Source organism: Microtus oregoni, unplaced genomic scaffold (genome assembly GCF_018167655.1).
Source record: "Microtus oregoni isolate MIOR12 unplaced genomic scaffold, Mior012 000004F_ref0000308, whole genome shotgun sequence".
In the NCBI taxonomy this organism is placed as follows: Eukaryota; Metazoa; Chordata; class Mammalia; order Rodentia; family Cricetidae; genus Microtus; species Microtus oregoni.
This window is the reverse complement of record NW_024543063.1, coordinates 5,112,904-5,138,825: the sequence shown is the minus strand read 5'-3', so window position 1 is coordinate 5,138,825 and position 25,922 is coordinate 5,112,904. Positions and strand designations below refer to the sequence as shown.

Genomic DNA, 25,922 nt, shown 5'->3' with positions numbered 1-25,922 from the left:
AGGAGCCTCTTCTCTTTAGGTCTTCATCAGCCTGGCTGGAAGGGCTCCCAAGAAGGGAAGACCAGGCAGGAACTGGAGTGGCTGGGCAGGGAAAACCTCTACCCTCTTAAAGATGGGTCTGGCAGACACCTTGTGGCTCTACTACAGAGGAGCCTCCAAAGGTGTCAGGTAGCATGAGGTAGCTGAGAGATTTGAAGTTCGATGGTCACAGTCACCTTCTAGTGACCACTCCTGCTCTCTCTCACTTTTACCTCTGAAATGTTCCTGATGCTTCCCCCAGTCAAGTACCACTCATCTGGATATTCCCGACGTGCTAAAAAGCCTGGGTCTCTTCCACTACCCTCCAGGAGCTGCTGAGAGTCCTCCATTCCTAGTGGTAAGACTCCTAGACAGGGGTAGGGGTGAGAATGAGCCCAGTGGAGTTAGCCACAGCTGGTTTGAAACTACTGTTTAGCTATTAGCTTCCAAGTAAAGGAGATTCTAAAATAATTACTTTAAGTTTCTACTACTTTGAGGTAGGCAAAAACAACCTTTGGTAGTTGTTTGGTTTGTTTGTTTGTTTTTGTGCTCCCTAGTTCACAAACGGTTTTGTACTTCTCCCTGTATCCAAATGAGCAAGGCCAAAAGATAGCTCCTATTGGTACAGCATAAGGTCTCTGCGGACAGGCTCTTGGAAATACCAGTGGACCCCTGATTGGAGAGTTTGAAGTGAGGGGCCAAAGGAGACCCACAAAAGGCAAACTGCAAGCAAGGAATTAAAACCAACTAAGAACTCCAGGGGAAGCAAAGCTACCCAGGAAGAGAAATGGGACCGTAGCCCATTCCTAGGTGTGGGAATCCGTCATGGATGACAAGGCTTTGTCCAGTGCTGTGTGAGCTGCGGTGTGTTGCAGAATGCCGTGTAGAACCGAGGGGAAGAGAAATTAAGTAGTTGGGGGTATGCCTCAGTGTGACTGGACAGTCTTCTTGGAAGGAAAGAGGGTAGAAACAGGGCTGGGTATGTATGAGTCAGGAAATGCTTTTTGGCTTGGCTGGGGGAAAGGGGTTGCTTGAGGTCCTACCTGCTAAGCCGGCTTCAATTTATTTTAGTGAATTCATTGGCCAGGTGGCTTAGATTTGCTGTTCCAGAAGCTTGACCACCCCATCTTGAGCCTACAAAACTCCCCCTCTCCTGTCTACCTCCCTCAGCTGACCTATTACTTCCTGCCATTTGTCCTCTGGATCATAACCTACCTTCAAAGTTTGCCTGCATGCAGACTTCCTGAGCATTAGGGCCTTTTGATCCCCTAGAGCCAGGAACAGAGGCCAGTAGAGGCCGGGCAGGGCCGTAGTGGCCACAGGGTAACTAGTTAGCAGCAGAAATAACAGGCTATAAATCCCTAGAGGGACAAAGGCAGCAGCCGGCCTGCAGACATCCAAGTACTTTGTGGGCAATCTGCCCAGAGACTCAAGAGAATTTCCTTTTGGTTTGGAAATAAAGGAGAGGGATTGCCCCTCGGGTTACACCGCAAGGCACAATGGGAGCCCTCCAAAGACTCAGTCAGTGAAACAGCCTTACCTGCCAGGAAAACTTTGTTTCTGACCGCTGGATCAGCACTTACAGTCAGGGGGCATGTTCAGACCAACCCCCCCCCCCCAAGTTGAGCATGAGGCCCAGTGTCATGTTGTCCCTCTGCTCAGGTCCCTGGGACCCTGGTATGGAGAGAGGAAAGGGAAGCAGGCCTCTTCAGAGTAGTTCTCACAAGCTGTCAGTCAGGAATAGCCAGGGTAGGAGGCCTGTGCCCCAGTGATGCCTACATACAGATCCGAAGGGTATATAAGACTTTTCTAGCATGGTACCCATGTGAGTTCTCTGCTCTCAGTCCTGAGGCTGGCACATAAGCAACCAGCCAAAGGTTAGGATTAAAGAGAGAGTTGGTGCCTGGGAGTCATGCTAAGTGGAGGGTCAGCCCAGTGGATTTGCTAAGTTATGTCCAGGTGAAAAGACATCAAAAGAAAAGAGGTGTCGTGGAATGCCTGGCTAGAAGTGCATGATGGGAAATTTCTGAGGGCTTGAATGGGCCAGGGAGGCGGGCACATGAGAGACACACAGGTAAGAACACCATGCACGGAGTGATGAGTTGGCTTTTGGGACTGAAGATTTCTTAATGTACCATTTTGAAGTTCTTAATAACATTTTTTGACAATGCCATTCTATTTGGTTTATTGGTCTATTTATTGGTCTATGTTATGTTAATATATACAGTGCTAGGGTATAGGTCAGTGGTAGAGCATACGCTTAATCTGCATGAGGTCCTCGGTTGATCCCTTTCATCACAACAAACAAAGCATACAATTGAAAATAAAAATATACTTGCTTTATTTAACAATTCTCTAAAAGGCAAAAAAAGTCATAAAAAGACACAAGCAGTCACACAAACATATTGCACTGGGTGAAGGAAGGTACGTTTGGTTTGCACAAGAACAAACCGCTTGTCCGGCAAGGCTCACGAACTGTCGCACAAACTCTGAGAGCTTATTTACATTAAAAAGGCGGCTCAGTTTAAAACAGAGTCTCATGACACCCGTGTAAGCACACACTCTAAAGGAAACAGGACTGGATGCTCAGCATCTTGTAAACAAAGTCACAAAATTATCCTAGGAAGTCAACTTCTTAGCAGTTAACAATCGAGGACTATATATTAAATAATCATAAAATAATGCTGATGGTAAACATTCACGATAGTAGAGAGAAGGTTTTGGCAGTTTTGTGTTTAAGGAACAAGCGTAGGCTTAGACCACCATCTATCTACCCTTTCGATCCGACTGCTAAGGGAGGCGGCTGTCTGTAACCCCGAACGTCCATTAAATTATGGCTACTACCTTATCTCAGTCAAAGGTGGTGTTGTCTTAATTAAAAAAAAAATAGAGTTCTTGTTTTTATGAAAAATAGGGTTAATATTCAGGCATCAAATGGCTTTACTATGAAAACCAACTGCAGTAAGACAATGTTCTGGCAGCCACTCCAGATCCAAGGAACTCTGCTTTTTCTGATGCACTCTGTCTGCTCTTAAGTCAATGACTCCTCCCTGGTGACTTCTCATTCACACCAGGGGTCAAGAGAAGTCTGTCGGAATAATCTTTGGATGTCTGGTGCAGTATAGTGTTTTGCAGAACTGAGCAGAGAGGCTCCCTTCTCCCCAAGGGTTCCAGTGATCTGAAAGCCAGCAGCACAGACAGATGTGGTGACAGAGACCTGAAGCCACAGGAGCTAGAGGGTCAGCCAGGAGTAGAGCGGGGAGGCAGAGCTCCGTGTAAATCGGAGAACATTGAAGGTGGACATGGAGGCCACTTCCCCCATCTGCCCCTCCTTCTTGTGTTCAATGGCTGCTCTCTGCTGGGATCTGTTGTCAAGGAGACTCCAACCAAAGAATATATATGGTCTTGTCCCCGCGACAGCAAAGCCTGGTTTGCAGAGGCCACCATGCAGATAGGGTGACAAGACTGATACCACACCTCCCTGCAAACTGGCTGTAACGGTCTAAAATGTATGCACGAACGACACAGAAATGTACGGGAGTGGGGAGGGCGCTAGTCTGATGGCATTGGTCACAGAAATCACTAAGCTCCATTAGTCCAGAGCAGGCATTTCAACTTTGTTTACAAACAGAAGCACATCAGACTGGAATGTTGGCCACTGCAGGGCCAGAAGCCAAGGCTGCCACCCTGTGCTCCAAACCACCTACCGGAATACACCCAGGAGGCCTGCAGAGATGTCCTCTCCACTTGGTGGGTGAACAAGCATGCAGCAGGACTGCACAGTAATTTAGATTAAAAAGCAGCCCTCCATCTGATACAGTCACACTGTGGGAAAGTTCTAGAAAGCCAGGCCCTTGGCTGAGAGCTTCATGTGACTTCCCAGCTATGTGTCACAGCATGGTGTGATGACTCAGTACAACCCATAGGGGCCAGTGGACATTGGTACACTGGAAAGGGGTCTCACTGAGGTCAAGGGACTTCTGAGGGCCTTGAGGCAAACTCCATGACACACAGATCTCAGTCTCCCCCAAGTTCAATGACAAGTTTGATGACAAATCTTACCCCATTCCCCAAATTCCATATTTATATTTCAATACAAAAACGTATTTCTTCCTAAACCTCCCCACAGTTTTGTTACACCTTCAGAAAACTATGGTGGCTTGGTTTTTTTTTTCTAAAACAAAAAAAAGCAATGTGAGTACACATCTATTTCATTAGAAACAATGAGAAGATCCCCGTCTCTTCCGAGCACCATCTAATGGAGATCGCTGGCTGGGGATGGGGCTATGTCTACGCCTCCTTCCTGGGGCTTTCCTCTTCTTTGGCTTCTGAGGCGTCACCGAGTCCCAAGGAAGGACTGTCTTCCTCGTATGGCAGGTAAATGTTGCCTTTCCCTTCGCTCTCACAGTAAACGCAGTCCTTCAAAGAAAGAAGGCGACGTGAGTAAGAAGAATGCAGCTGCAATTTGCCATCACTCACACTCAGCAAGGTAGGTGGAACGGTAGCCGTGACCTGGAGGGTGCTGATCATAGAGGCACCCCCTGGCCCAGGAAGCTGGCTCCTAGTCATGAGTCCTTTACCAGTGACTTCCATCAAATGTGTTCCCTGGCATGTGCTCAAGCGGAAGAGGGCACGTGAGTGCGAAGGACAAATGTGCGGTGGTCAAGTGACCCCAAAGTCTTTGTCAAGACCACTCCTCCCTCAACGGATAGAACCTCACTTCTCTCTCCTCAAGAGTACTTCGACTTGGGACATGAGACATCTGAGATTGGGCCTTCAGGGCACGACAGGAACGTTCTGTGGACATCTCGTCCTGCGGACATCTAAGCACCCACAGTGAGATATGGGGCCTGCTGCAGCCAGCACCAGTTGGCCTGTGAGGGAGCCTCCCAAGAGGCAGATCCTCTTGCCTTCAGATTATAGGAGCCTCAGCCAAACCTTGCCTTCTGCTTCACAAATCGTGCGTGTGGCTTATGCTTATAATCCCAGCACTTGGGACACAGATGTCCTCAGGAGGACTGCTCTGAGTTCCGCGTCAGCTAGGCTACAGTGTGAGACTCTGTCTTAAAAGAGCTGGAGGGATGGCTCAGCTGGTGAAGTGCTGCTTTGTAAGCCTCAGGACCTGAGTTCATTCTCTAGAACCCACATAAAAAAAAAAAAAAAAAAGTTAGAGGTAGCAGTGTGATCTTGTAATCCCAGAGCTGGGAAGCAGAGGCAGGTGGACTTACTGCCCAGATACTCTAGTTCTCCTGTCAAGCTCTGGATTAATAGGAGACAGCAGGCTTCATTCAAGTAGATTTAGGTTGTCCCTTAGCCTCCACAGTGCATGCAAACATCAAAAAAACCCTCCCAAGAGATCCTGAGCCAGAACCAACCAGCTAGCTAAGCTGCTCTCAAGTTCCTGACCCAAGAAGATGGCAAAACAAAGGCTCCTTTGAGGAAAGATGACTCCCACAATCCCATTCTGGGAACGGAAAGTATGAAGGTCCTGGGGCAGGTATCTACCTGCTTGATCCAGGATAGCCAAGAGAAAGCAGGGAAATGGGAGGTAAGATAGGAGGTGGTGGGTCAGCTTGACGGTGAAGCCACTTATTCTGGCTAAGAATGGGGCACCGCTAGAGGGGATTTAAGTGGAGACTGTCTTAGTCACTGCTCTCTTGACCCAGGCAACTCTTATTAAAGAAAGTATGTTAACTGGAGGCTTGCTCATAGTTTTAGAGTTAGACCATTAGACATGGTGCTGGAGAAGTAGCTGAGACCAGCCCTGATCTGAAGGCCAATAGAGAGATGGGGACTTGGCCTGGTATGGCCCACCCCCAGTGACACACTCTTCTCCAACACAGCCACAGCTACTCCAACAAGGTCACACTTATTAATCCTTCTCAAATGGTGCCACTTCCTAATGGCTAAGCATTCAAATACAGGAGCCTTATGGGGCCGTTCTCATTCAAACCACCCTAGGCGCCTATTATCATCTGTCTCCGGGAGAAGGGTGAACAGAGAGCACAGTGCGAGGTTGCCCTGTCATGCAGGCCATGTTTTTCAAAGTTGAGTGATGTGATCTGCTAATGACCAGAGGGAGTAGGAGAGGCGTATTGGACAGCTCCAGGGTTAGCAGCCTGGAAAGGTGGGCCTCTATCAGCGAGCTGAGAGTGTCAGGATACAGTCAGTGTTCCCTAGCTGTAGTCAGTGGTGGGAAACATCAACAAGGGAACCTACACCAAGCTGAGCATTGGGAACCCGGAGGCCAGAGAGGAGTCCTGGTGCCCAGGAACCAGAGCTGTTAGCATTGTAGACTGAGAGCCATGGCCTGGAGACGGAGGTGGCTGCTCTCATACCACTGGACTGCAGTGGGGACACTCTACCTGAGAGTCAGCAGGTAGCAGCAGAAGCCGGGGGAGCACATACAGTTCTGGGATTCCAAGGACCAGGGGCCAGGACAGGAAGAGCAGGGTGGGCGGAGAGATGTTTGTATTGGGAAACAGAAATCAGAATGGTAGAAAGGGAGGCCATTCCCTTCAGTGAGCTGTTCAGGCTAGCCATTCAAACCTTCGAAGGAGTCACACCTAAGTGTCCTAGAGCCTTTTCCCTTCCTTCCTCCCTCTCTCCCTCCCTTCCTCCCTTTTCTTTCCTCTTCCTCTTTTCTGTGACAGCTCTCCCTGTGTGTCCAGATGAGACCCAGACTTGCGCCCCTCCTTCCTCAGGCTCCCAAGTGCTGGCTACAAATGTGTTCTACTGTATCTTATTTTTTTTTTAATTTTTATTTTTTAAATTTATTTATTTATTAAGGATTTCTGCCTTATTTTTTTTAATCAATTTCAAATTTAGAAGCGTGATATTTACAGATAAACCAGGAAGACAGTACAAGGGTTCTCTTCAGTGAAGTTCTGTTGTTTGTTTCTCGAGACCAGGGCTTGCTATGTCTGGTAGGTTAGCCTTGGTTTTCCAACCTCCTGCTTCAGTTTCCCAAGTGCTGGGATGATAGGCATGTGCTACCATGCTTGACCCCAGCTGCAGCCTTTCAGTGCTGTGTGAGAAGTAGGGCTCTGCAAACTTACTGTCACGTCGATGGCCGCAGGCAGACCCCCAGTCTGGACCCATGAATGAACCTCTTGAAGCTCTCGCCTCTGGCTCTCTGTGAACCGGGGCTGGGACCTCTGCAGCAGCTTCAGCTTCTCCCGGTCCTCTTTCAAGACCGACTGGAGATCCCTTCATGAAGAGTTAGGTGTAGGTGAGCCACAGATTGAAGTGACAATATACTCATTTTCTGTCAATTTTTTCAATATCAATAATGTCGTGGCAGAGGATTACCGTTGAGATAAATCACTTTGTTTAAGGTTAACTTAGTCTCTTTAGGAAACATTCTCTAGTCTTTTCTCTTAATGATAACTAAGGTCACGATTTCCTTAACCAGTACCTGCTGCCTTTAGGAACCTCAGGGTTCCCCCTCCTTTCTCTGAGCCCCCTGTCTGGGGCTGCTCTGCAAAGGCAGTAGCTTCAGCAGCTTCACAGCGAAGGCTGACCTGCACTTAGGATCTGTGCGGGTCCAGAAACAACACAGACATGGGCTGATCACCCACCCGGACTCTCGGTTTCTTCAACTTAGACAGACACATCCCATTTACCCCGAAGGTGGGTGAGGTAACACAGCTCAACATGGCAACAATGTACGGCTAAAGTGCAGTGTGCTGTTGGCAGGAGGGTGGTCTCCAGGGTTCTAACTGCCCCAGGTCAGTAAGCGGGCTGTTGCAGGCCCAGTGGGGGCATCATGGAGGAGCTTCGTATCTCTCTACTGCCTCTGCTGTATCTAGACAGCGTTCCACAAGACATCCTTCCTGCCTGGATGACCCTGGTGTTGGAAACTCCTACCCAGCCCTTCAGGCTTCCCAGGAGGTGCCAACAGTTACCGGGAGGGCAGCTGGTATGTCATCATGATGCTGTCGTCTGTGTTAGCCATCAGCAACCAGATGGGGTCCTGCAAGACGTATTTAATGAACTGTTCACTTTCCTCCGTGTCTGTGACCATTTTTGCTTTGTGATTATTCTCTGAGGAGTCAATGCTTCCAAAGTATTTGCTGGTGTGACTTGTATCACTACTGCCTTCAAAGACGTGAAAAGCAAATCGTTACAACCTTGACATAAAAAAGCAACTCTTGTACAATGTGCTTACATGAAGTCATGGGCCTGTACTCCACCAGGCAGGCTCCTGGCTACTGCAGGCTGGAGCCTGTCTGGAGAGCAGGGTTCCTTGGGTAATGACAGCCTGTGCTGGCCCAACTTCCCCTAGGCTTTCCAATCTCAATAACCTCAATGATTCGAACTCAGGACACCTGCCAGCACCAAGGAGGTGATTCTTGCCTGGGGCAAAGCTGAGCTCAGACAGGGCTTTGTCTTGGAACCCTGACTTTTGCCCCAAGTTCTCACTGCCTGTGGACTCTGGTCTATCTTTAGGCTCACAGAAGTGTCCTAAGAAGGGGTACTACTGGTCTATTAATGCCTAGCTATTACCCATAGGCAAAGAAGCCTGTGAGCAGATTAGGGAACATTCACTTTAGGGCAGAAAAGGCATCAGGACTTTGAGGATGGCCATGTGCAGGTTTGCCCCTGGAGGCTTGAGGGCACGTGTGGATGATCCCTGCCAGCAGAAGTTGATGGTTAGTCATGTCTGGATATGTGTACCCAACTCAGGAGGTTGAACCAATGTCCAGGGAACCCACCGACTGGCCCAACAAGGGCTGGCACGGATACGAGGTCTTCACTGACACAGAAATTGGAAGCTAACAGATAGAATCCTGAATTCTGATGGCTAAGGCCTGTCTGCTCTGCTAAGTAGGGCAGGCAGCGCTGCATCCATGCAGAATGGCCAGAAACCGAACATTCTATGAGAATCTTCTAGACACAACCCAAACCCACACTGGCCAGCACACACCTGTGCCCTCAGCACAAACATACCTGCCCCACTTTGGGATGCGTCGCAGCCCAGCGAGCTGGAGCCCAGAGAATCTGAGGTGGCAGAGGTCCCGCTCCTAGACAGTGCCGAGCCTGTGGCTGAGCAGAGGTCCTCACCCAGCAGGAGGTTGAGCAGGTCACTGGATGTGGAGACGGCATCACTGTTCTGGGTGTCGGAGGGCTCGTTGCACTTTAGGAACAGGAAAAAAGACACCGATGCTCATAGAGGCTTAGGGACAGCATGGCACACAACACACAATATGGTGAGGTGGAGCCAAGGGAATGCCTTGGGTGGCTTTTGTGCAAAGATCAGTCACGGAGAGCAAGCCTTTTCTTTACCTATCAGGTGAGCAGATTTTACAGCTACGGGTGTGGGGAGAGGGTCGCGCTGATACTCTATGAACACCACCCAATGTAATATGCCTCTGAGAAGAGTCACAGCAGACGGCAGGGCTTGGACTCAGTGGAAACACACCATGATGCTCCTCAGCCTCCTGAGCCCCAGTGGAGCTGCTTGGCTTGGGAAGCATCTTGCGTTCTAGTGTCTTAAGAGGGCAGAGAGGCTCTGGGAGACCCTCTGCCAGCTTAGCCGGCTCCACTTTCTGAACAGTAGCATCAACGCCTTGCAAAGGCAGCCATCCCCCTGGAATGTCCATGGGGCTGGCTCTGGCTATTGTTATGGCCAGAGACCATTAACTAGACAGGGTCCTTACTACACCAGAGAACACTGGCTTCTGAGCTAAAAACAGAAATTCCCTCCTCATCTCTGTGAGCCCCAGAGGCCTGTACTCCACAAGGCAGGCTCCTGGACACTGCAGGCTGGAGCCTGTCCCCTTTCCCCATGCTGGGCTTCATTAAACTTTGAAGCCTAGCCAGGCAAGAGCATGCCTTTAATCCCAGCACTCAGGGAAGAAACAGACAGATCTCTGAGTTTGAGGCCAACCTGGTCTACACAGCAAACAGGCCAGCCAGGGATAAAAACTGTCTCAAGGTTTTGTTTTTTAAAGGCACTTTTGTTTCCCCTAAGGCAGGGTTTCTTTGCACAACAGTCCTAGCTGTCCTAGAACTAACTCTGTAGATCAGGCTGGCCTCGAACTCACTGAGATCCACCTAGCTCTATCTCCCAAGTGCTGGGATTAAAGGTGTGCACTACCACTGCATTCCCCAAAATTAAAGTAGTTTTAGGATTCATTAGAGATGTGAGGCTCACAAATGCACCCCACAGTCACACACTATTCCTGGTCCCCTCATCTGTTTATCTGCCATCTTCCTGTGCTCCCTACAGGGCTCAAAGAATGTTTCATGGTAGGACCTCATAACCTTGAATCGCACACTCCAGAAAAGTCACCGTAGCCTGAACCCAGGCCTTGAGGCTGGCAGGAAGCACCCAATCCAGAAGCCCCGATATGAGGGTGTGCGCTGACCACCGTGCGGTCCAGCCTACTGCCTGGAAGGAAGGAGGCAGAGCACGGCATCCTTACAGCTGGAGGTGTCTTTGGCTGCCGATCCCAAGAAGTGCCAGCCGTGCATTCCAGACCGGAAACTGCTGTCCCTATGGTCCCCAAGGTCCCCATGGCTCCAATGCTGTTCTCAGGTGCCTCCTCTAGCTGAAGCAGATTAAGCTGTAGGGGACTGCTGCCTCGGGACTGGAAGAGCGGTGGGGAGGCTCTGCCTGAGGCTGCTGTGCCCGCTGGAGGGGTGACTGGACAAGCGCATGGCTGTCTGAGCATCGAGGTCCGACTGGGGAACTCAGCCTGGGTGGCAGGAGCTACTTCAGAGGCAAGTGTGGGGTGGGCTGCAAAGTGAGGCTGGCTGGGGAAGAAGGCCTGAGGCAGGTTTGGGGTTGCTGGTGGGAAGGGGTAGCTGGGCAGCATGAAGGCCATGACTGGAGCTAAGGGGGCAGCAAATGGCAGAGGCTGCATTGCAAATTCAGGGTGGGTGCCCATAGGCACCACAGGCATGGTGAAGCTGGAGTGGGGAGCTGCAGGTGGGGCCACCACAGTCCCTGGTGTGGATACTACTCCAGGTGCCTGGAACACAGGCAGAGGGTAAGCTGGCACTGAGGCAGGGAAGGGCGCAGAGGGGCAGCTGGACTGGGATGTGTCAGAAGGGGACCAGGCTGTGGCATTCAGGCCCACGAGAGGAGGACGGTGGGATACAGGTCCCCCAGATCCTGTGCTCTCAGAAGAGTCCTGAGTCTTGACACGCTTGGACTTCAGTTTTCTGTTCTTTCCAGTTTTTTTCCAAGATGACTCCACGCCAGAAGTATTTCTTAGTCCTGGGGTAGCTAAAATGCAGAAAAACAACCAGAGTAAAGATTGCAAAGTAGTTGCAAGCCCTACTGCGTCTACTCAGAGAGAGTGTAGGATGTCAGGCAACTGATGGCACCTCTCAGTTCCACAGACCTGGAGACAACACTTGGTTTTTCTCAATCCACAGCCAGTGAGGGGAACTGACAGACGTAAAATGAGAGGCTTTTCATAAAACCAAATTCCACCAACTTGTAGATGCATCTTTACTCATAGGTCATAGTCCTCTCTTTCCCCTCAAAGTCCCACGTCCTCTCTCATGTGAGGGGCTTAAAGGTCCCTTGTCCTTGGAGAAATCAAGTTGAAATGGATCAGGAAGCCTCCTCCCTGCTGCCTACTTTTCACAGTACTAGGAGGTGCTATGTAGGTTGTTGGGGGGAACGCTACCAACAGTCTAATCTAGCCATGAACTACCATAATCACCAGTATGGTAAGAAATGCCCTTGGGCACAATACTGGCATGAATGTTCTGGGGGCAACCAACACCACTTTCTTTTTGTTGTTGTTGTTGGTTTTCGAGACAGGGTGTGGCTTTGGAGCCTGTCCTGGAACTAGCTCTTGTAGACCAGGCTGGCCTCGAACTCACAGAGATCCGCCTCCTCTGCCTCCCAAGTACTGGGATTAAAGGCATGCGCCACCACCGCCCGGCTCAAACACGACTTTCTGATTTGATTTAAGGTCCCCTCCACAGGAGGAAAGGTATGTCTGATACTGCAGATTTGACCAAGAACCCATGTTGGTGAGATCCCAGGTCCCAGTTATAAACTTACTATTATTGCTTTGCTAAATATATATAGTAACAAACTGACCTCCAAATTCGTATCTCTGTATCTACAGACGGGTACAGCTCTCAGACATCATCAGAAGTTTCTTTGTCTGGCAGTTAACACAGAAACTCACAACTAAGTGGAGTGACTCAGTGGAGTGCTCAGCCACAAACAGGGCATCTACATAAACCTTACCCCAAGGATCGGAGAACAAGATCAAATAGGGGGATGGGAAGACTGAGAGAGCCAGAAGTTGGGCAGGACTAGACAAAACAGGTCTTCTGGACCACTATACTCATGAACTTATAGCAGCTGTGTTTGCCTGCACAACATCAAGCCAGGCAATCATGGAGGCAGAAGGGGTTCAAATGGATCTCCGGTCCTAATGAGGAGCTACGGACAGTTGACTGCTTTTGGGAGGGAGAGCATGTTTTCTTTAAGGGTGTGGCCCACAGTAGGCCACCACTCTCACACAGATGGCCTCACACCTAGGGGTACATGAGAATACAAACTGGACTTGAGGAGAGGACACAGGGTGTGTGCAGGGTGGTGGGATGGCTCTGAGAGCCGGTGGTGGTGGGGGTGTGAATATAAAAAAACATTTTATGGAATTCTCAAAAAATTAGAATCAAAAGATTCTTTGTGCAAAAACAAAATTGAAAAACAAAAACTTGCATTCTCTGCTAGCCCAATATTTAGGAAAAAAATACATATTGATGGACAGACCCTAAACAGCAGAATGACTGGCTTCACTTAGCCTACCACTACTGTTCCCAAAGAGATCCTGTATGTTCCTTCTGCCCCTGGAGAGTTGGGGGGCAGCAGTAGCCTGGGTCTAGAGTACCCCTGAAAATCCATGCTGAAGGCTCAGTTGCTGGTCCTGGGGGAGGGAGGGAGGTGGCAGCTTTAGGAGGTGGGGCCTAGTTGCGAGGAAGCTAGGCTATTGGGGCATGCCCTAAGATACAGGACCCATCCTGCCCTCTGTGAGGTGGGCAGCCCTTCAGCCACTGTCTCCTGCCATGGAGTGCTGTTCTGCACCAACGGGGCTAAGCAACGATGGCTGCAAACCTTTGGAACCGTGAGTCAAATAAACACTGTCTCCCTATCGATTGTTCCTCTTCGGTATTCTGTCACAGTGCTGACGCTGACCAACAGTCACATATGCCCAGGAACACACCCCGCCTCACGGGTGTGTCTGGAGAGAGGATAAGGGGGGCAACTGTGGCAGGAGGAACTTTGTGCACTCCTAGTGCCTTCCTTGGGGGGCGTCCCGGGAGCCTGCTTTCTTCCCACTTCAGCAGAACAACAGGTCTAAGGCAATAGGTATGCAGGGGCATCTATGAGCTGGGACAAGGGTCCCACACCTTTACTGCATACTGAGACAAGCAGCCCACAAGCACACTGCCCCGTAAGGGAAGGTTGTACCATTCTGCCCCTGTTTGTTGTTTTTTCCTCAAGAGAGGACAGTGGCTAGGGGGCTGGAGAGATGGCTCAGTGGTTAAGAGCATTGCCTGCTCTTCCAAAGGTTCTGAGTTCAATTCCCAGCAACCACATGGGAACCATCTGTAATGCGGTCTGGTGCCCTCTTCTGGCCTGCAGACACACAGACAGAATATTGTATACATAATAAACAAACAAACAAACATTAAAAAAGGGAGAGAGAGAGAGAGAGAGAGAGAGAGAGAGAGAGGACAGTGGCTAAAATGCTAAGCTCCAGCGGTGTCAGGGCTGCCTGGAACGTTGGGTGGTTCATGTACTGTACAAACAGCTGGGTCTAGGGGTCGGTGGGAACTGGAACTGTGCACACTGGGTCTGCTCAGGGCTGGGGAGGGTATCCTCCTATCATTTCCACCAAGGCTCCTAGATGTGGCAGTACTGTGAGTTGGGGAAAGAGAGTGAGAAGGAAACGTGGAAAAGCAACCCTGTCTGGTTATCACTCAGGAACAGAGCAGCAGGCTCGCTGAAGACCCTGGTTCAATTCCTACCTTCAGAAGAAAGGAAGAAAGACAGAAGAAAAGATAAAATCCTTAAAAGAGATCACAGCTTCCTCAGTTCCCTGCAGTGTGTCTCCTGGGGTCACTGTGACCCTGGACCAGAGCTCCAGAGCCAAAAGACCTGGTATGTCTGGCCAGTGCAGCCCCTGTCTCTGGGGCTACAAACAAAGTGGTCAGGCACAGGAGCCAGGTGGGAGTGTGGCCTGAGCCTGATCCTATCGTGAGTGTGTGAACAGGTGGCCAGACTCAAGAACCAGGCTCCTGGAACAGAAAACCTGCAAGCAAGAGTGGATCTTATTCCATTCCTGAACATAACCACCCCAGGGATTTATTAGCAGTTTTACATTAATGGCTTTGGCTGAGGTCTGGCTGAGGCTGGCTGTCCACAGGGCAGTCCCAGGTCAGAAGGGTGAGTCTACCGGAGGGGACAGTTATCCTCCATTTCCAAGAGCTGCCTGCTAAGGTTCCATAGCACCATGCTTAGTCCTTGCAGGCTAAACTTAGCTTTTTATCTCAGGGTTTAGATAAAAGTCCCAAGTCACAAATGGCTGAAGCTAGCCTAGGGTTCTGCAACTGTCTACAGTATTGTTTGCTTGGGAACGCGAGGCTACATCCTCAAAAGTGTTCCCAGGCTGCATCGCCACCAAAGTGGCGATGGCTACTCCACATGAACCTCCGACCTGGGCGCAGTTCAGTGTGAAGCCAGCACTGGATGCAGCACTCTCAAGACAGTGCTGAGCAGGCAAGGAGGCCCACACCCGTAACTGCAGAGAGGCAAGAGGACTATTGTAACAGGTCAGCATGACCCTGTCTTAGAAAAGAATAAAGTTTAGAGATGGCACACTCAGTTCAGGTCAGCACTCACCTCGCTCACTCGCCTGGGCCCGGGACCTCTCCTGGAGATAGTTCTGGCAGTGAGCCTGCAGCGCACCGAGCCTGCTCACTTCCCGGAACCTCTGCAGGAAGCCCTGCTCCTCTCTCTGGGTATGTGCAGCCAGAACTTCCTTGGTGAGGCCCAGCTTCTGCAGAGCCCCCTTTTCCTGGCTGAGGCCGCCGGCTGCACCATCCAGGGACTCAGGCCCGCTGGCCACGTCTTCTACTGTCTCTGCAACAAGAAGCAGACTCGGTCAGCAAAAGCTTGTCAGTGGAACCTGCAGTACAGATCACTCACACCCAGTTGATGCCCACAGCCGGGGGCAACATTCCCCATGCCTACTTCAGCTTTCCAAGGAAGTCCCAGCAACAGGCAGAAAGCGGCAAGCAGAGACCTGATGATCCACTGGGTCGGGAATCAGGCCTACGGGCAACAGGAAACTGGGAGCTGTGGACTTCCACTTGGAAGACATTCCAAAGCTGCCTTCAGCTTCACTACACAAGGGATAGGGCCAAAGTGCTACACCCTCCAAGGCTCAGGGCCCTGCATGGTGACCACTCAGGACCTCATGCCCGTTCAGCAGGCACATTACCAACTTGATCCATCTCCAGCCTCAAAGACACATTTTATTAAGAACGCTGAGTCACGATCAGCCTTCTTACAATGTGCTCTGGCTCTTTTCCCTACATAGCAATGGTTGCTAGGCTCACCTTTGCTAGGAGGCAAGGCTGGGCAGAGAAAAGGTCCCAAGCAGGGCCTGCACCTTAAGGACAGACATTAGGGCAGATAACTGCCACCAGGTGGCACCAGAGCACAGCAAGGGCTTGTACTTGGGCCCTAGCTGGCCACATGTCGCCTCTGAATTTTAAGTACCCAATATCTTTTACCGGACACAGTGGAGTCAGAGGCATGCTCTTGACCACGGCCCACTTCTTATGTGGGTGCTGGGGATGCGAACCAGGTTCTCACGCTTGCACGGCTCTTACCTACTAAACCATCTCCCCAGCCTCCGAAGTTTCTTTTTAAAACTCAGATTGCTGTTGATATTCCCCTAAAACCTCTGGCATACCTAACTCCGGCTGTGGTTTTTTGTCGCCCACGTGGACGATGGTGCTGCTGTAGCTGCACTGGCTGGTGAGGGACACCACACTCTCTGCCTTGCCTGGCAACGTCAGGGAGCTCAAGTGAGCGCTGACCTCTGTGTGGCTGGTCACCTTGGAGTGCCGAACTGCGTCTTGATGAGAGAAAAACAGATGCAAACACATATGCAGGATTAAAGCCACTGCCTGGTTAAGGATCTGGAGATGCAAGGGTCCTGTGGGGCCCATGCTGGCTACACCCCACCCCACAATACTTGATGACAGCTTGTCCTCAGGAGAGAGGTGAAGAGGAAATGATGACATAGGAACAACTTGAACTTCACACTAAGAGCCCAGGACCTCTGGGAAGGAAGCATCTAGATGGCTGTGGTGGTACTGAGCCAGGGTCCTCTGGAGTAGAGCAATGACTTCTTCAATAAGCAGGAGTCAGGGGTGATCCGGCTGGTCACTCTATTCCATGCATGACCTTCCACTCTCTTTTGCTTCATTTTATAAATGGGATACCCTATTTCTTCTCTAAACTTTTATTGTTGTTGTTGTTGTGTGTGGACAGCTTTGTGGAGCCAGTTTCTCCTAGCCTCTACATGAGTTCCGGGGATTGAATTCAGGCTTGCACAGCAACCACCTTTATGTACAGAGTCATCTTGCCAGCCCTGTTTCTTTTTCTTTTTGTACTTTTTTGAGACAAAGTCTTAGTTTGTAGCCAGGACTGGCTTCCAACTCAGTATCCTCCTTGGTCTGTTGAGTCCTGAGATTGTAAGCATGTGCCACTACATCCAGTGGGGTTCCTTTCTGACCCTGGTCATGATTCACAGTGTTTAAGTAGCCCAAGCTGTCATATAGCCATGGGGAACACTAGTGTTCACAGGCGAGGGCTCCTCTAGACAGGCCAGGGATCCTATAGACAGGCCAGAGATCCTCTAGACAGGTTAGGGATCCTCTAAACAGGCTAGGGATCCTCTAGACAGGCTAGGGATCCTCTAGACAGGACGGAGGTCCTCTAGATAGGCCAGGGCTCCTCTAGACAGGATAGGGATCCTCTAGACAGGCTAGGGCTCCTCTAGACAGGCTAGGGATCCTCTAGACAGGCTAGGGCTCCTCTAGACAGGATAGGGATCCTCTAGACAGGACAGAGATCCTCTAGATGGGATAGGATCTTATAGACAGGCTAGAAAGGTGCTTTTCCCAGAACAGAGGCTAGCACATCCATAGAATGGAATGGAACTCAGGGTTGTCCCTTGGCCACCAGGAGGCTTTCTGGACCCTGTTGTCAACACTTAGTACTCTGTGTCTAGACATCACCTTGACCTTGAAGGAGGGTATTGACTTTCCAGCCACTCTGGTCATTTAAAAACTTTGCTGGTTTATCTACAATGCATGAAAACTTAATTCAGGAGGAAAAAGGGGACACATGAGGGTTTATGATGACTTCTGACTCCACAAAAAGATTTAAGGGGTCCCAGGTTAGATAGCCCATAATGGAAAGTATACCTCCAGAGTGCAGCCCAGGGCTGACTGTGGCCTTCCGGGATGGGATGTTGGCTGGGAACTCGCATTTTCTTTTCAGGGTGGCAGCTTCATTGCAGCTCTCCAGGTACCTGGAGGAGGGTTGGTTGGAAGGCACCGTGTGGGTGGGAAGGTGTGGGTGGGGATGATAGCAATGGCGGGGAAGGTCATAAGTGCCCTGTGTACCTGATGACACTGTCCAGGCAGCTGATCTGCTGGTAGGAGCAAGGAGGCTGGTTCTTATAGGCTAGCTCCTCTGGGAAGCTGCCCTTGGGTACGCTCGCCCCTGAGTAGTCCCTATCTATGGTAGTGACAGCTTTCACCTGAGCTGGGGGGCTGCTTGGCATTTCTGAAATGAAACAAAATAAAAGTTTTCTATTTAATACCTTTCATCTGCCCAAAGAAACCACCCCGTATTTATAAAGCATTTTAGTCTGCTCGAAGGCAGGGGTAGGGATCCATAACGTACTGACACGGAACCCAGTGACAGTCTGCATCCAGAAGCCCCGTCAGCTGGCAGCTGCAGGGCTTCTGAGAAGGAGCTTGGAGTCATCTGTTACTCAGGCAGAGCTTGTTTCTCTCTGGCCTTAACAACACATGCCAGGGCCATTCTCAGGGCTCAGAGCTTAGGTGGAAGAGGGTGGATCTTAACATCTTGAGCTTGGTGGCCAATCAGAACCCAGCTCTCTTAGTCTCCTGAGCAGGGTAGGCGAGACTGAAGATAGGGACATAGGGGCTTGCACATGCGGACCAGGTAATCTACCATGAACCGCTCTGTAGCCTACCCATCATTAGATACTTATTTACATAGAGACAGAGTCTCACTACACAGCCCTGGCTGGCCTGGAACTTGCTACGTAGACCACACCGGCCTTAAACTCACAGAGATCTGCTTACTTCTACCTCCGAAGCGCTGGGATTAAAGGTATGTGCCATCACGTCTGGCTTTATTTGCTTGTTTGTTTGTTTGTTTGTTTGAGAAAGGGTCTCATTAAGTCACCTATGAGGCAGGCTGGCCTTAAACTATGGAACCCAGGCTTGCCTGGAATTTGTGATCTCTCTGCTTTAGGATCTAGGGAAGAAAGGTGACAAGACTCAAACCACTGAACCACCAGGGCCAATTTTCAAACACAACTTATGGTGACAATGATGAAACAGCAATTGCTGCCCAGGTACCAGGCTGTGGATTCTGTCTGTGCTCACAGGAGCCACATGCTTGCTGTCCTGAGGAAAGGAAACCCACACTCCATGCCCTACTGGTCCATAGGGTAACAAGGACTTTCTGAACAGTAGGATCTGAACCTGTTGGTCATACACAGTAGAGCAGCTCTTATTTCTTTGCTAAACAAGGATGGGGTGTAAGTGAGACTGCTTTGACTTGAATAATCACACAGAAGCTATATAATCACAGCACTGTTTGATCTATTAGTTCAGGCTTCTTATTAACTCTTACATCTTAAATTAACCCATTTCTATTAATCTATATATTACCATGAGGCTGTGGCTTACAGGTAAGGTTCTGGCATATGTCTCCTTTGGCAGCTACACGGCATCTCTCTAACTCTGCCGTGTCTCCCCCCCCCCCCCCTCTGTTTGGATTTCCCACCTTGGCTTTACTCTACTAAGCCATTAGCCAAAACAGCTTTATTTATCAACCAATAAAGCAACAAACACACAGAAGGATCTCACATCATCTCTCATCTCTATATCAATGGGGTAAAGCACACCCAGGAGGTGACCTCCCCAGTCCTCAAATAGAGCAATAAGACCCATGTCTTTCTCTCTGCCATCCTAAGACACAAGCAAAAGAATGTGTGGTTTCTTTTGTTTTCTTCTTGAAAAGAAGAAATATATTTATTTATTAAGAAAAAGTGAGAAAAACCTCCTGGGAGTGAGGAAGTAGCCAGAGGACATCTTTTTACCTGCAACGGATGTTTCCTTTTGTTCTGCAGACCCATGAGAAAAGTGACTTTTGGTTTGAATCTTGCCACCATTTTTTAAATTTCCCTTGAAGAAAAACAATAACGAACACGTTATTCATTCTAGGAGACCTTCTTCCCTCCATCCCCGCAGTGAGAACAGAACAGCCGACACCAGTCGAGGAGCACGGAGAGTGACTCTTCGGGAGTGGAACGCAGGGCCTCGCACATGCTGCACACATGCCCATCACGGAGTGTACTTACTACACGCCAACATGGATTTGGAAATCCTGAAGGAGCCAGATGGAGCTGGCTACAGCTCTCATGATCGATCCCCAAGGATAACACAGAGCCAAGGGGATGCTGATGCTTCTTCACCACCCTCCAGTTAAGCTTGTTTCCCCTGCTCTGTCCACCGAAGTCATTTTCCTTTATGTGTTTAACTACAGGGTAGCTGCCTCAACATGAAACATGAAGTAAACCTCTGGGAACAGAGCCTTCTCTGGGAGAAGGTGATGGAGCCACCGGCTTCAGACACTGCCTGGCTATTTCCGATCATGCTTCCTAACCGAGGACCCGCACTGCTGAGCTTGCACTCCTGGGGGAAGAACAGAGAGGGACGTACGGATCTCCTCTGGTGAGACTCCTCATGGCCATTGCTGTCGCTGGATGATGTCATAAGGTGTTCGTGGGATCCGTTACTGCCCAGGCTCCCATAGCCACTGGAGCCACTATGGGGAACAGGCTGCAGGAAGAGCATACACATCGCTGCGGACATGGTGGAACAGTACAGAAGAGTCACCACCAGCCAAGCTCAGACAGTGGTCTCAGCTTGCCCAAGGTCACACAGAGAAGATAGTGGAGGGAGCTTAAACCCTGGGTTGTCTGGCCTTCATCTCTAGGCATGCAGCTACCAAGGAGACCCCATTAAAAAGAAATGTAGCCAGGTGGTGGTGGCGCACGCCTTTAATCCCAGCACTCGGGAGGCAGAGGCAGGCGGATCTCTTTGAGTTTGAGGCCAGCCTGGTCTACAAGAGCTAGCTAGCTCCAGGACTGATTCACCTAGAGTTAGTTATACCTTGTCTCCCATAATCAAGAAGGGGACATCAACCTCAGCTGTGGGACTGACTGCAGTTAAACTGATTTTGCTGCAGGGTGATGTCACTGAGTCCCCGGTGCGGGTGATCGTGTTTTGGGGAAGAGTGAGCCTTAGACCAGTAGAAATTGCACTAGAAATTATGGGGTATGGGCAGCCTTCAACCGCTCATTCAAGGTCATGACTCATACACGAAAGATTCTAAGGCTAGGAAAACTTGGGGGCACTTGGTAGCTCTTAGGCCAACCACACAGTCCACACTTGGCTTTTCTGGGCAGACATGGAGACCAGCAGAATAGAGCATTCCTAGTGTGATACTCACCTGCATCAGCAGGCGGTGGATTTGCTCTGTTAGCTCCTGAACGCTGGGGTGCGGAGTCTTCTCCTCAGGACACGGGGAGGCTGCAAACACGTCCTCATTCAAAGGGCCCCTGAATGATTTTAATTTGTCTCATCAGAAGGGCCCGTCTTAGCCTGAATGTGGCACCCACACTGTCCACTCAGGCTGGAATCTCCATTTCCAGCCCACAGACACCCTCCCTCCCAAGCTACGACACAGCTCTGCTTAGATGAGTTCCTCCCACTTGGGCACGTCATCCCTTGCCCACATGGCCAGTGGCTCTCAATAGGGAGATGACCCCAGCTTTGCCCCCCTGCTGGTGGGAAGTGAGAGAAGGCCAGGATCCCCCAAAACCCACAGAGTGGAACCCTGGGAACACTCACACCCTGACTTTGTGCCTCCCAATGATGAAAGATATCTTCCTGCTCCAGGGGTTGATGAAGCTGGACCAGCTGGTATCCAACGTGATGTACTCCCCATTGCGGGTGCGGAATCGAATGGGGGAATAGTCGAAAGGCTGTCCGCCAGCCTGCAGGACTAGGGGATAAGAAACAGGTCTTAGGGCTGGGGTGTGAGCAGAAAACAGACACATAGAGGCTAGCCAAGGTCACCTCCTCAAAGCCACTGCTTCCAACTGCTGTGTCTGCGGCAAACACCCCTGGGTGGTTTCCAGCAGAGGTAGTTTCGTCACCTATTTCAAGACACGTGTCTCTCTGTGTTACCCACGTGTGCAAGCGATCCACTTGGGGGGATCCTGTGCAGTCTACTCCCAGGGATGGTCAGAACTTTCCTTCCCCACAGCTCAGCTGGTCTCCTCATATTCATGGACACCAATACTATCAATGGGTTGCCAAGGCCCTTTATGAGTATTCTTCTCCCTTGCCCACCTAGGGCTGATGACACCAGGTCTCAGCAAGGAAGTAGGGCATCCGCTAGGGCTCAGCATCCCCAGTGGGTCTGACCCCTTCCAACACCAGAGCACACCGGTCTCAGGGCTTAAAGAAGACGACCTACTCTTCTTGTGGATGGCGAGCATCAAGGGCCGGTCGCTGGGGTGGAGCTGCACGAGCACAGGTGTCTCGATCAGGTCCTGAGGTAGATAGCCCAGGAGGGGGACTGCCCTGTAAGGAGAGGGACAGCAGGCAGTCAGGGTATGGAATACAGATGTCAGGCAGACTCTGAGGGAGGGCCATCTTAGGGAATCTCCTCATTTAGCGATAGACATGGCTCCCAATTCCCCCAAACGGAAACATAGCAGAGACAGCCAGTCTTTCAGCTTCGCAGCAGGCAAGGACTCTAGTGTCCTTGTGGGTATGACAGGAAGGAGGCTGTTGTCAGCTACAGCCTGGTGTTTGTCCTCCCAACAGAATACATCACGATGGTATGTTAATGTTTTTTTCTTTTTTAAAAGACTTATTATGTACACAGTGTTCTGTTTGCACGTATACCTGAACACCAGAAGAAGGCAACAGATCTCATCATAGGTGGTTGTAAGCTACCATGTGGTTGCTGGAAATTGAACTCAGGACCTCTGGAAGACCCAGCCAGTGTTCTTAACCTCTGAGTTATCTTTCCAGCCCATGTTTCTTTTTCTGATATCTTTCTAATATTGATCAGTTGATGTGAGTCTCGGTTGAACAGGTTTTGTCTGAAAGCTGTCCTTTCTCAGTCAGAAGGTCGTCTGTCACTCTGACCCCTAGATCAGGTGATTTCCTATGACTCCCCTAGGAGTCCCCATTACTGGCTGGAACCCTTTGCTGAGTGCCTGTCTGTGCTTCTATAAAGCGGAGGCCCCTTGGCATTTTGGGCTGGTCCTTGGTCACTGTAGGGATGGAACCAAAGCAGCGGTCTATGGCTCTGTCTGAATCCAGCTCGGCTGGCAGTCTCATCTTCCCCTAGACATTCCTGCAGGTGTTTCCCCTCTGTCAAGCAGAAGGCCCTGCTGCACAACACTTAGACTAGAACTTCCTTGGGATCTGGATTGACTCTGACTGCCTCCTCAGTGTCTGAGGCATACTCTCAGGCCTCCTGTTTCCTCTCAGACAGAGAGTACAGAATGTTCTTGGCGCCTTCCCAATACAAGCCTGGCTGGAGCAACTGCAGGAGGGGAGGAAGAAGGAGGAAAGAGGAAGAGGACAAGAGGCTGGGAGAGGAAAGGAGGAATAACACTAAGGAGGAAGGGCCCGATACTTGACCCTGACTACAAGGTTCCCTGAAGGGGCCTGCCTGTGGGTTCCACTCACTAGGCAGAACTCTGCAGACGGCCTCCCACAGGCACTGGCCTGCCTACCTGCCTCACAACTGGAGCAAAACATGGCAGTTTTCACAGTCCTTAGACCTAAGCAGTAATGACAGCCTCTTAGATGGCTTTGTACACTCAGTCCCAGGTTCTGCATCTGATACTGTCCCTGGGATACCCCAGGCCAGAGGTGGCAGGTCTTTGGCTGCCCACAGAGCAGAACCTTCCTGGAGGCAGTGTGGCATGACCCTGAGGCGGGGACCCATGTCCCTGGCCAGGTAGACAGAGGAGGAGGACCCAAAATCTAGGGGGTGACTTGATCTGGTTCTCTGTCCACTTCCCGTGGGTTTTTTTTTTTTTTTGACACGTTTCTCCAAACCACTCCCAACAGCCGGTTGATTTCCAGCTCTGCGCATGTCAAAGAGCTGGGAAAGGCACACAGTGGATGACAACCTGCTCAGAAGCAAGCCCTTCTGAGTCCACCAGGACCGCTCACACCAGCGAGAGCACCCTCCGTGACAGACTCAGTGAGAAGCCTGAGCAGCTCTGAGGAAAGATGTGGAGGCAGCCCAGAAGCCAGGCTCCTGCTGAGGTCCTGCTAATGGCATCTCCTCCATCCCTGATGGTACCATCACCTACGAGACAGAGCTTAAACAGGGGGACAGAGGCGGGCTCAACTGAAACAACCTCCAGGTCTCCAGAAAGCCCTGTCTCTAGCATTCACTTCTTGTAAGCTCTGGTGTTTGTTTTCTTGCTTTCACTTTTTTTTTTCACGTAGAATCTTGAACTCCCAATGGTTCTTGTCTCAGCCTCCTACATGCTGAGATCAGTGTGTGCTACCACAACTGAATCTTATAAATTTTGAGTGTGATTTCAAATCACTTCCTCGCCTGTATAGTTACATGTCCTGTATCAGCGGAGCACAGTCTGAAGAATGCACCGTTAGGCAATTCTGTTGTATCGGCAGGGTCAGGCGAACAAAGCCCAACCCACAGGGCACAGGTTGGTCACCAGGCATGACTGCTGATGTAATCAAGAAACACAGGGCACACAGAAGTGTAGGCTGCTGTGGGGCACCAAGGGGGAAGGCTTGCTAATGTGACAAGTTATAAATATATAAGCCAGAAGCACGGTGCTGCTGTGCACAGCTGTGGCTACTACACTACTATAGGATGACATCATGACAGCCTTGTCACAGGTAAAAGAATCACAGCAGTGTATGTGGTCTCACTGAAACATCACCATGTCACAGGACAGTACCGTCACATATTTTAGTTGACTGCCAGGTAAGTAAAAATGACACATAACCTTGTCTTCAGCAGTGATGTCAAAAGCAAAAAAGTTCAGCCGCACACCTTTAGTCCCAGCACTTGGGAGGCAGAGGCAAGTGAATCTCGGAGTTCAAGGCCAGCCTAGTCTATAGATCGAGCTCCAGGACAACCAGGGTGGTTACACAGAGAAAACCTGTCTTGGAAAAACAAACAAACAAACACAAAAAGCAAAAAAGTTCGTTTTTATCCAAAACACTGAACACCTGTCCCAGGATTTGATAACCTGAAGATCACAGTACTGATTCCCAGACAAATGATAGCGGGAGGTGTTGGGAAATATTATTTTAAAGTGTGTTACTTTTGTTTATGCTGTGGAACATTTGTTTAATGATGTAAAGATGTGTTGCTTTTGCTTATGCTACATTTGTTTAACTAGGTGAAGCTATGATTAGTTGCCTTTCTAAAACACCTGATGATCTAATAAAGAGCTGAACAACAGCCAATAGCAAGACAGGAGAAAGTATAGGCAGGGCCAGCAGAGAGTATAAAAAGGAGAACTGAGGGAGGAGGCCATTAGGGGCCAGTCACAGAGTAAGAGTAAAAGTAAGGCGTTGGGGGGGGGGGAAGGAGAGAGAGAGAGAGAGAGAGAGAGAGAGAGAGAGAGAGAAGGAAAAAGCCCAGAGACAAAAAGTAGTTGGATCAGGTGGTGGCATTACAAGCCTTTAATCCCAGTACTAGACAGCAGAGCGCGCGCGCGCGGGGGGGGGGGGGGGGGGGGGGGGGGGGGGGGGGGGATCTCTGAGTTCAAGGCCATCCTGGTCAACAAGAGCTAGTTCCAGGACAGGCTCAAAAGCTATAGAGAAACCCTGTCTGTAGGTGGGGGTGGGTGAGGTGAGAATAATTTAAGTTAGAAAAGCTAGAAAGAATCAAGCCAAGCTAAGTCCAGGGCATTAATAAGTAAGAATACACAGGGGCTGGATGGAAAGATGGTTCAGCAATTAAGAGCACTGACTGCTCTTCCAGAGAACCCAGTTCAATTCCCAGCACCACATGGCAGCTCACAAGTGTCTGTAACTGCAGTTCCAGAAGACCTGACACCCTCACACAGACATATATGCAGACAAAACACCAGCAATGCACATGAAATAAATGAAATATACACACACATACATGTATAATAAGCCTCCGTGTGTGATTTATTTGGGAGCTGGGTGGTGGGCCCCCCAGAAAGCCACAGAAGAAAACTCAGCACCAGAGGGGTTTGTGAGTGGACAGTGGAACACGACTCACCTTTCATCCACATCCTGGAACAAGCAGTTTGGTGTATGGGTTGTTGTAAAAATTCTCTTCTCAGGAGGAATCCTCGGGGCTGCAAGAACAGAATTTCCACTTCTAAGAAACACATAGTTGTGTTTTGACTAGGGAAACCACAGGGGCTGAGAATAACGTGCAGCCATTGAGAAAATGAGAAGGCTGACTGAACAACAGAGCCACTGTGGTGAAGCCGTGAAGCATCAAGGCGAACCCCAACCAGCTGGCC

The 25,922-nt window shown here is 50.1% G+C and overlaps 1 protein-coding gene across 1 annotated transcript in view; it reads right to left on the bottom strand.

The window, feature by feature from the left end:
* Positions 1 to 2,338: 2,338 nt before the first annotated feature.
* Positions 2,339 to 25,922, bottom strand: part of Per2 (period circadian regulator 2) — a 46,184-nt gene continuing 22,600 nt past the window's right edge. Inside the window, exons 9-23 of the mRNA XM_041650315.1 lie at positions 25,673 to 25,751; positions 21,887 to 21,993; positions 21,256 to 21,409; positions 20,855 to 20,963; positions 20,062 to 20,181; positions 19,440 to 19,524; positions 17,704 to 17,866; positions 17,503 to 17,609; positions 15,981 to 16,145; positions 14,903 to 15,142; positions 10,449 to 11,254; positions 8,971 to 9,157; positions 7,926 to 8,118; positions 7,077 to 7,227; positions 2,339 to 4,437 (exon numbers count right to left, since the gene is read on the bottom strand). Of these exons, the coding sequence (XP_041506249.1) occupies positions 4,309 to 4,437; positions 7,077 to 7,227; positions 7,926 to 8,118; positions 8,971 to 9,157; positions 10,449 to 11,254; positions 14,903 to 15,142; positions 15,981 to 16,145; positions 17,503 to 17,609; positions 17,704 to 17,866; positions 19,440 to 19,524; positions 20,062 to 20,181; positions 20,855 to 20,963; positions 21,256 to 21,409; positions 21,887 to 21,993; positions 25,673 to 25,751 (2,795 nt within the window). The 3' untranslated portion in view covers positions 2,339 to 4,308. The remainder of the gene's footprint in view (positions 4,438 to 7,076; positions 7,228 to 7,925; positions 8,119 to 8,970; positions 9,158 to 10,448; positions 11,255 to 14,902; positions 15,143 to 15,980; positions 16,146 to 17,502; positions 17,610 to 17,703; positions 17,867 to 19,439; positions 19,525 to 20,061; positions 20,182 to 20,854; positions 20,964 to 21,255; positions 21,410 to 21,886; positions 21,994 to 25,672; positions 25,752 to 25,922) is intronic.